The 11,303-nt window shown below is 37.5% G+C and overlaps 1 protein-coding gene across 1 annotated transcript; it reads left to right on the forward strand.

Moving 5' to 3' along the window:
• Window positions 1-1,397: 1,397 nt before the first annotated feature.
• Window positions 1,398-10,656, forward strand: LOC128241109 (uncharacterized). Its single transcript, XM_052958087.1, has 3 exons — window positions 1,398-1,526; window positions 3,932-4,139; window positions 10,493-10,656. The coding sequence occupies exons 1-3, from the start codon at window positions 1,398-1,400 to the stop codon at window positions 10,654-10,656; spliced, it is 501 nt and encodes a 166-aa protein (XP_052814047.1).
• The last annotated feature ends 647 nt before the right edge of the window (window positions 10,657-11,303 follow it).

The following is an 11,303-nucleotide window of genomic DNA, read 5'->3' on the forward strand; positions in this document are numbered from 1 at the left end:
GTAAATATATTAAACGTACTTCCTATTTAAAGTATAAAAATCGTTAAAGAAGTTAATATTTTGCAAATTATTGAAAACAAAAATAGTGAGTTTAGCTTAATCCTGTTATAAGGGACTTAAGAAGTTTCGAGAAATTGGTGCCTGGAAGTTTTATAGATACACTTGTGATCTGAGCGTTCATAGCACGATTTGAGAAAACTGTTTCAGCTGTACTTATTTTATTGGTATATATTAGCAAATCCATATACATGTCACGTTTAAATTCTAACGACGATTCTGTTCTGAAGTTCTGAACAATCGGCCCAATTATGTGTTTTCAGCAATCGGGAAACCAAATTAGGACGTCGCAATGGTTTAGTTGTACAGTTGAACAGTCGAACCCCTTTGGCTCGAACTCGCTTGGCTCGATGTCCTTGTTGGCTCGAACTGGATGTAAAATACTATTTTTTTCAACTGAATGTAACCATTTCCCAACGGGGTTTCGTCTCTAAATCTCAAAAATCTTAGTTATTGTGTACTGTCATACACGGGAATCTTGCGAAGTTGTTTTAAATAGATATCTCTCTCTGATATGTTGTTAAGTTTTCGGTATTTTATGGAAATTTATAAGCGATCTAATTTAATCAAATTGATATAATTATATCACTGTTTTAAAATTCTGTAACACTTACATTATAGCTGCACTCTCACAGATTGCCATATTTTGACTGTTCTTTTAGTTTTTGTCTCAGAATAAGCTGATTTTGGCATCAATGCCTTCAATTCAGGCATATACGATCACTCAGTAGAATAGATTTCAATTGTTTGGAAAGCTGCCGAAAAACTATTTATTTCTTGAAGCGTTAGTAACGCAATAAAACATTCGAACGTAACAACAACAACAACAACAACAACAACAACAATTAAATAGTTGTTAAAAAGGTCAATTGGCGACAGTGCAGCTTTTAATGCCTCAGTCAAAGTTTGAAATAGTTTTACTCTGTTTCCAACAATGGCAACATTTTAGCCATACCTGTTTTTTAAAAAGTCATTCGTCATCGCGAACAAGATTGGCAAATTATCGTTTTAGAAATGACGTAACATTTCCAATATATTTGGCGCCATTTTCAGAAGTGACGTCAGTTCCATGGTATGACGTCGTTTATTTTTTGGTAAAATATGCATAACGTTCCGTTTAATGCGATGAACAGAAGCGAACGATGAGCATAATTTTGAAATTCTCAGGTAAGGTTACTTAAAGGTTTCGACCTGTGATTATTGTTCTTTTGGTATAGCTCGAATTGATTCAACCAAAACTTAGATCAAGACGTGTTACAGGATATTCAGTTCCGTTGGCGTTCTCATTGATATGCCTGACCACAACATGTACCGGAAGTGTATTGTCCACGAGTGATGTTATGGGAAAAGGAAAAGATGACGTCAATTCCGGTGGCGATTTTTCTGATTCAAAACTATTGCGAAAACTAAACTGGGACTTCGATCCAGCTTACGAGTGGGAAAACGGTGGCAAAGATTATACGTTACCGGTAAGTCAATAAGCGTTTGTACAGTTGAGTAGTTTCATCATCATCATCATCATCATCATCATCATCATCATCATCAGCAGCAGCAGCAGCATCCATCATCATCAGCAACAGCAGCATCCATCATCATCATTATCAGCACCAACAACCATCATCATCATCATTATTATCAGCAGCAGCAGCCGTCATCATCATCATCATCAGCAGCAGCAGCCATTATCATCGTTTTCAGCAGCAGCAGCAGCCATCATTACCATTATCAGCAGCAGCAGCCATCATCATCATCATCATCATGAGATGTGCGTGGAGGTAGTAAAGGGAAATAACCGCTGCGTGGAGTTTGGTCTACAAATTTAATTTACTGTAGAGATAAAGTCAAAATGCCGGGCATATTCACAACTATCTCAAAATTCAAAATAATTTTGTATCATTGATGTAACAAGAGGAACTATACTGCAATAGTAAACAAAACGGATGTATTTGTATGACGGTAAAGTTTACAAATGACCTGTTTTACAAAAAGTCACAGATGTTATGTACAAGAATTAGTTGTATTAGAGATATCTTGAAACATAAAAGAAATCAGGTTTCTGATACCGAGATCAAGACGATAACTCAGTGAAGATGGATGGGCACAATATATTTATGTATATATATACGTGAGAAAACGTGTAAAGTGATTGGTGCATTCTTTTTGCATTTTTCGATCTGTTTTATAATTGCGTGCTTGATGTTGTAAAGCAGCAGTGCGTTCAGTAATGCGAGCATTAAACGTTTTGTTTTGTATCCCAGCGGGGAACCAAACAGCAAACGTTCGCCCCAAACATGTTTACTGGACGCATGGCAGATTTCAGTAATTGAATTGATGTTTGTAATATATTTTAACTAGTGTTTAATGTTAATCAGCACGGTGCATAACTGGTCAGAATTGTGCATGTGCGTGTGTGCGCGTGCGTGCGCGCGCGTGCGTGCGTGTGTGCGCGCGTGTGCGTGCGCGTGTGTGTGCTTTCTAGTTCACGTTCTCATTTCGTCTTTTGTAAATAAAGGACAAATAAATATGTATGAAGTGTACATTTTATATTTGTCTCATGTAATTTAGATCTCAAGGGGCCAATTGTTTGTTTACGTTAACAACGTTTTAACGTCCACATCTATATTGTATTGTTCCTTGACATTTACGATCTGCAGTCTGTCTGTATTGGTAACCCCATGTTGTCTTGGTATCAGTTGAAAAGTTTGAATTTGAATATATAAAAACACACAAATTGAAACGATTTACCGAAAAAGTAAAGTCGAACCTCGTTGGCTCGAACTTACGGGTTCCAGCGAAAATACCTCGAGCCTCGGGGAAATCGAGCCAAGCGGGAATGCTTACCATCAGTTTAATAAAGAAATCGGTCCTTTACATCCAGTTTGAACCATCGAGGAAAGCGAGCCAAGCGAGCTTGAGCCAACGGGGTTCGACTGTGTCACAAAAATTTTGGGTCTGGCCATTTATCATATCACGCCCAATTTCATTTGAAATAAAGTGCAAGTGAAATCAAAGCACTGAAAGTGCTGAGGGACGGTACTACTTAAAGCTGGCAGCAGGAGTGTAACAACTGGTTGTATTAACGTCAGTTATGTGCTAGGAGGGGGGGGGGGACTGGACGATACGACATTACTAGTGTGTGTGTTCTGTAGAAAAAAAAGGATGTTGTATGGCAATGCAGTGCTTCAGCCAGGATTAAAAAGGGCAGAGTGCAAGGTGAAAAATGTGCACTTTTGTTGCGCTTTGAATAAGTATTAATAGGGCACTTGCACGGGTTAATGTTCCATCTATATTGTGTATGCGTTGTTACTAATTTCAATACTCATAGTTGCATTTCTTGTCATTCTATTTTATATATCAGTTATGGTCATCGGAAATAAATCATCTTTCAATTGTAACCAAAACTATATGGGATCACCAGTAATAGAGCTTTCAGAGAACTAGCGAAATATGTGCTCGGGTTCCTTCTGCACAAAGCATGTATTCTTCCCATTAACATCATTTGAGATTTGTGGGTCGAGTTCCTTTTTTAATAGTCACGAATGAAATATTTAACAATTATCTTTCATGCTTTTCGATTTAAAGGAGTTTTATCAGTGAAATAACATTGATATTTGATAGTCACACTGCAAACTAAGGACTGAAATTTCAACTTTAAGAATACTTTTTTAATCCGTGATCATAGAAAAACTATATTTGAGTTCGCGTCTTCGCCACTAGTGAAAACATGTTGTTTTTTCTATGACACTCGTGAAATAAAATACGATCTTTCACTGAAATCAACAAATATCATCTATGTTTATATTTATTCATTATTTCATTTATTTATGTATGTGCAAGTTTCCTTATTCCAGCTATTCATCTGTTTTATTTATAGGGAGAGGAGCCGAAAAAGGATACAAAACTCGAAAGGGTTGCCAAAAAATGGCAAAAACACGCCATAAAAATAATTTTCGTTGGTTCTTTCGTCTGTATGATTCTCTGCTGCTGTTTCGCCTGCTGCAAGCGGTTCTTCTCGCGGCTTTGTGCGATTGGCTGCATGTGGTGTCGGGACATGCGGGATATCTGCCTTAACAGGGACCCAAGTAAGGACATCCTTCAAATGTATTAAGTACCTACTACATGTTATTCATTTTAATTCAGTTGTGAAGACAGCTGTAGGCTCATTGAATAACTCCATTTCCCTGGGGTGATATTCAATATGGAACTTAAAGCTGATCTCTCAGATTGATTGTTTTGACAACTGTTTTTCATCTTGTGTCTTGGAATGAGCCATTTTTGCGCACATATCTGGAAGCCTGTGATATAAGACTGCTGACAAAAGATCAGATATTTACGTTTGGATATTGAGGTTTTATTACTAAAAATGTAACTAACGCTGTAGGAAAAATGAAATTTACGGCATTTTACCAAACAATTGAGATCTGTTCCATTTTAAGTTATCTTAAATGAGCTGATAACGAGACCAAAAAAACACAAAAGGTGAAAACTCTCAATTTGTAAGAGTGCACCTTTAAGTCAGTTGTATGGGCATACTTTATTGACGCCATTCAGCATATTGAGCAATCCGATTAGCTACACCATTAGATCCCTGGTGTCCTTTCTGAGAGGCCATGAGAAAGTTTCCATGTCGGAACCCTATAGTACTATGGAGTTTTGAATTTTGAAGTTTATATGGGAATTTTACCCCTACCCTTTGACGGGATATTGGCCAAAAGAAGCATGTTTGTACCTAATGTGGTCCGCCCGGTTCACCGTAAAAATTGTCTATCAAGTTGGCTATACAGGTGCTAATAAAAGGCAAAAACGTATTTGACTGCAAAGCATATTGCTGCTGTGAATGAAAAGTTTGATGGGTTACGATTTATTTCAGATAATGATATATTGCTTTTAGGGTCCTTATTTCAGAACAATATATGTTTGCATTTTTGTATGGACCAATGACAATCGAAGTTGTGTGTTGTTGTTTTTTCAAACGTTCTGCGCAATATTTTATCATGGGTCGATTCTGACGAATGTACCAAAAATACGTTTCATAGAGTAAAGTTCAGTCAGTCTGTTTTCTACCAAGGCTTACCTGTGTCAGTAGTAAAAGGTAGCACATACTTGGTGTTTGCATTTTTGTGTTGGCCAATGACAGTCGAGGATTTTTTTCAAATGCTCTGTTCAGAATAAAACAAATCGTTTCAGAAGGATATTTTCTGTCACATGACACTTTCCCTGCTCATACTAATAAGGTTGAGGAATCCAGTGAATTAAAGGGGTTCTCACATTGGTCACCAGGGGTCACATTCGATGTAAACAAACACTCAAGTGACATTAATTTCTAAGGTTTAACCGCTAAATTGAAAATTGAAATTACTACGCGATCTACTTGCAGCGTAGTTAATGTTAAGATTTCTGACATTATAAACCGTCCATATACACCCTAGGTTGTTTTATATGGGAAATGGCCGAGGAGTTCCGAGTGACACGTAGACTCCGGAGTACAACAAGGAGCATTCCTAGGACCGCTGTTGTTTCTCTGCCATATAAATGACCTTCCAATGAGCGTCAACTCTCGTGTGTGACTCCTTGCATTGATTGTTTGCTGTATCGATAGATAAAGAACGCCTCATATCCCATTAACCATTAGAATATAAGTATCTTCGGCAAGCCTCGTTACCGGCCTACGCACGTGCCCTCGGGTCGGATTTTTCTATCCGTACCGGAAACACATGATAGATACTTATAATATGAACTTGAAAAGTGTGCTTCCATGGGGCATGAAATGTAATGCAAAAATTGTAATCTGATCATACTATTTTCCTGAACTTAACAATACAACACTGAAACACGTTGAGTCATATCCTAACCATGGATTACTTATATCAAATGACTTAACATTGTGAACGTGTCCACATAGCAAACATCTTGCTGTAAATAGGTAGACTTGGTTTCCCATTACGCAACTTAAAACAATGTCCTTTAGAATGTCGGAAAAGTTCCTTCGATCTCTATTAGAATACGGTTCAATTATATGGGCCACGTACTTGAAAATAGATAGTGATCAACTTGAAAATAATCAACAATACGGAACCAATACTTGGAAGAGAGATATTAATAATTTGGAAAGAATGAATTATATGGGACCTGTACTTGAAGATATTGATAAACTAGGAGCACCTTTTATCTCAAACAGCTACAAGACAAAGGAAATAGCGGTTGTGTGACAGAAATGCTTAGCACACTGAAACTTATCAATGGTATGGTGCCGGCAGTGGACCTTGATCTTTACTGATAATACCACAAAAAGAGACTAACATTGTATATTAAAGTTATCTACATAAAACAGTTGTTTCATTTGACACGTTTTGATATAAGTGTTTCATCGGTCAGCAAGCGTATTCATTGATTGCCTATTTGTTCTCTTCGTTACAGCACATACTTTCTCCACGACAAACACAGAACACAGTGCATGTCAGTCGAGAGCTATAACAAAGACATCGCATACTAAAGCACAGCATTTGGTTTTCACATGAACACCTTATCAGTTTGCGGTGCCCTTTGTACATCAATATGAACTTTAACGTCTGACAACAATTTGTGATCTTCATTTCGCATCCCACCATGATCCGAACGATCAAGTTCTAGTGGATCTGGGTTTGTTTCTGTAGCTTTTCGCATAAATATTGACGGCGTATTTCCATATACATGCATGGGGAGTGACTGAAGCTTTGGTGCTGATGCTGGAGATTTTTCAATCTTTTTGGCCCATGCAGTTATTCTCATGTCTAACATTGCATTTATTCAGTCTAGCTCGAAACAAGCAGCATCAAAGGACGTCAATTCCCTGACGATGGCGTCCAGAATCAGAATGTTTTATTTCAAACAGACTCGAGTGTGTATTTTTGAGATTTTAGAACTTTAATAGCTGTTTCCTTTCCTATTCCATGACAACACGCCAATATGTCACAACAGGATAGTGCATGAGATGCTGGTATATCCAGTATTATATTGTTAGCCTCAACAGTCGCGTTGATGTCTTTAACTGCGGGGCATTGTATTGGTTATTCCATTAATACTTTCAAAGACACTGGGAGTACCAGAAAATGATAAAGGGCCAGCATAAACACATCGATGTCTTCAGATATTATGCACATACCACTTTCGGTCTCATTGGCAACAACAACCATTTGTTGAACAAGGGTATTATTCGCCTCTTCATGTTATGTGCACATGTCTTATTGTTACACTCTCTGTAACGTCGAGTTGAAAATCGTCTTTCCCAGTTTTAACGAGTTTGTGTCTTGAGCCTGTTTCTGGGAATGTTAGATTTGTCGACAAATCGTCACATATAAGAGAAATCAACTGTTTAAGTTTTCTGGTACAGTAAGAATGGCATACTGTGTGGGCAATTGCATAACTGTAGAAAGTTGGTGTATCCGACAATATGTCATTCCTCGTGATTCTCGCGTTTCACCTTTTGTGCTGTCAAATACAAAGTACATATTGAAGTCGGCCAGTTTCCTTTCAATATATATTCTTAATTGGAAAATGTAATCCATCACCGTTCCACTTATGGGCCAGCGAATTATACATACAATTGCAGAACCGCCAATTATAACCCATTCTATCTGCTTTGGTGATTGTCTTGCAGACGTTTCTACATGTAAAATCTTCTTCATTTGTGACTTTGATTTGGCAATTCTGAGATCACCTGATGCAGGAAACAAAGAGGGGGAAACAGGCGACAATTCATACGATTACACACATTTCAAGTCATTTTCCCGTGAACTCGCTTGCAGACCAATAACTCTGGTATCGATCAACTCTGTGTCAAATGATCTCAACTCATCTTGAGTGACTTCCTTGATGCGGATTGAGTTTTAATTGATCGCAGAATGGCTTCGTGGAATGATACTGACTATCCGTTTTAAAGTCTTTCATTTGCTTCGTACCAATTGCGATGACATCGTGTACATTAGCTACAAATGGAACAAGCTCTCAGGTAACAACATTTACCAGCTCTTGTGGATGATCGATGGGCCGCAGTTGATGAATGCATTAATTGATCTTGGTCTTGATAGAAGTGCGGTATTTCATATCGGTTTATATCCTGCTTTTCCTATCTTCGTTAAATGTTTGCCTGTGGTCGTTCTCCTTCACAAATAAATTCGATGCCATGTTCCATTTGACTACATATGTGCAGACTGAGTGCCTATAACGTTTCAGTTGCAGGCTTGAGTGTGATTCCTATTATTCCCCCGGCTCCAAGTGCGTACCTCATAAAGGTCGTTTCAATGAACATATCGCTCCATATCGCGTTCCATGTTTCGGGTATTTGACGCATTATGTGTTCACCTTTTAAGAATTTTTCTCGGACTGGTTTCGGAAGCGATTCCATCGATCTCAAATGATAGAGACCATAGCGGTCATACTTAAAGTTACCCGCCGCAAAAAAGTTTAGAATCATACACTTGATCCCAGCTAGATGTAAGCACCAATCACCTTCCCTTTCAGCACGGATAAACATTATCATGATCAGTACAACTTTTAGATGACATTCGACCCTTAACTGTTGCACGCTGTTTTGCTTTCTCGCACAGGTTAAGAATTTCGCCTACAAAATATGATCACTTGCTTTATAATACATTGGCACCCTTTTTAACTTTTGATATCCATTTCAAAGAAGACCATTTTGTGTCAAAATTTTGAAGAAGGGTAGTGATAATGGATTAATAATTATGAACTTTCAGTATTTTCCATAAAATAGTATGTCAATCATATGAAATCATGTCCTAATGTTTGAATGTATAAATTGTCCGTTGGCGGCCATCTTGGACGCCATCTTGAGTTCCAAGGGTTGCCCACCGATGCCAGAGTGGCATTATTCAGAGTCTGTTATGGTAAGAAACGCTATTAAGAAATTGCATTGTGTATAGACGCCAATGCACTGTTCACACCGGGTACAAATTGTCCGTTGGCGGCCATCTTGGACGCCTTTTTGAATTCCAAGAGTTGCATACCGATGCCAGATTGGCATCATTTAGATTCTGTTATGGTACAGACTTGCCATTAAGAAAATGCAAAAACATTTTGTATAGATGCCAATGCACTGATCACTCCGGGTACAAATTGTCCGTTGGCGGCCATCTTGGACGCCATCTTGAATTCCAGGATATGCCCACCGATGTCAGAGTGGCATCATTTAGATTATGTTATGGTGCAGTCATGCCATTAAGAAAATGCAAAAATATTTTGTATATACGCCAATGCACGGTTCACTCCAGGTTCTGCTGGACTATAAAGTGTCAATGCAATCAATAAATACATTTACATGTACATCAAGTAATTGCTGAGATATCGTCTTAAATGTGCTTGAGGGCCGTTCTTATTAGACTTACATTATATGCAAAATTGAGATATCTAACTTGATTGCTGAATGGGTGGGAACACTTAATGTCTAAAGTTTTAATGCAATATATCTAGTTAATACATCACTGTACATGATTTAAAGAATAGTTTGTCGCTGTCTCAGATGAGTTTACTTGTAAAATATAGTGCATAATAATTTTAATAAGTTATAGTGTGTATATATTTGGCATGTAAAAGTCAAGTGGTGAGTACAGGTACACATGCCTACGCTATTTTTAAAATAACTTGTAACGGACAAACCCTATAAATTTTGGAGTGAGAAAAATGTGCAAAAAAATTTGAAAGATTATAAGTATCTTCCATGGCCGAGAGTGTAAGATAGGTTCATTCTGACCCGAGCGTAGGGTGTTTTGCGGAAACGAGGTTTACCGAGTTTCCGCAAAACATCCTGCGCGAGGGTCGGGATGAACCTATCTTACACGAGCGGCTATGGTAGATGCTTTTCCTCCCACCTCAGTTAAACAAAATTAAGTAAAAATGTATCTTTTGCTGGAACTCTTTTGTGCTTATTGAAAATAATTGCGTATGGATATGCGATTATTCGTGGTTATGGATATGCGCGCAATGATTCAGATTATGTTAATAGTCAAATCGGTCTTTAAATCGTTCGAAGGAGAGTGAATTCTTGATAATTTAATTATCTTGAAAGGTGCGTTAAAGCTGTTTTATGGTGACATTTGAAGTGATAAATAATTAATAAGCGTTCTAAATATTGCCAAAAGACAAGGTTTACATGATGCTACAGACGACAGTCTTCAACAAGGGAGGGAGTTCCATACGGGCATTTTATCTTCGCCAATGGGCAAGATTAGAATTTCTAGCATGGTTAAATTATTGGATCTACTTATCTGAGGTGGGAGAAATATGTGTCGTAAGCGATGTGATACATCAGCAAGTAGGAATCAATGGTTGTACACAACAATATAAATTTTACGTTAGTTTTTGACAATTTTCTTTTTTTTCTTGTTGTTGTATCATTATGTGTCTGGTCCCTTTAAATAAATGTTGTTGTTTTTTTCAGCCTTTCAAACAGCACGCCGGCTTGCAGATGACTACGGAATCAAACTGGATTATGAGCAATATAAGAAGATAAAAAATTCGTACGAGCAATCTTTGCAGAAGCAAGGATATGGAAGCAAAATTGACCTGTCTGGGCGTGGAAAGGGAAAAACGTCCATGTTCTAAGCGTAGCGTTTAAAGCTATAATTTGTCAAATGAGATGGCAGTATTTTTTTTTAAATATGCCGTACATTTATTTTGGTATTTTAGAAATCAGCCGTTATTGATTTTAATCAGGTGAAACGGTAGATTTAACTAGAGGCTGGGTCAATAGAAAAAATGTATTCTAAAGCACTAAGCTAGTTAAATATTAATAGCATTTAACCATAACTTAAACTTCTTGATGTATGTTTAAAGTATAGATGCTCTTTGGCCAATGAATTTGTTTTATTTTGCTTTACAGCAATTACCCATTTTATTTTACTTCTAGTAATATTAAAAAGGCTATTCTAACATGAAGATATACTGCTAGATCATAAACATTTTACCTGGATTGTAACGACAGCTTCATACACGCATCCGTTTCCAGCGTAAAATCAGTACCACTACTGTCCTTCTGAGAGGTCGAGAGAACTTTGACCTACATGGGTCACAAACCCACGGAGATTTGGGTTAAAGGAGATCCTCTAAACTACTCTCACTATCAAATTGAGAGGTAGTTCTCAGAGTACTTGTTTGGTTGAATTGCAATTTGTTTCATTGAAAATAAAATTGTGCTACCGAAAATATGGAAGCGTATGTTGTATTTGCTGATGATGTTAATGACCAACTTT

Source organism: Mya arenaria, chromosome 7 (genome assembly GCF_026914265.1).
Source record: "Mya arenaria isolate MELC-2E11 chromosome 7, ASM2691426v1".
NCBI lineage: Eukaryota > Metazoa > Mollusca > Bivalvia > Myida > Myidae > Mya > Mya arenaria.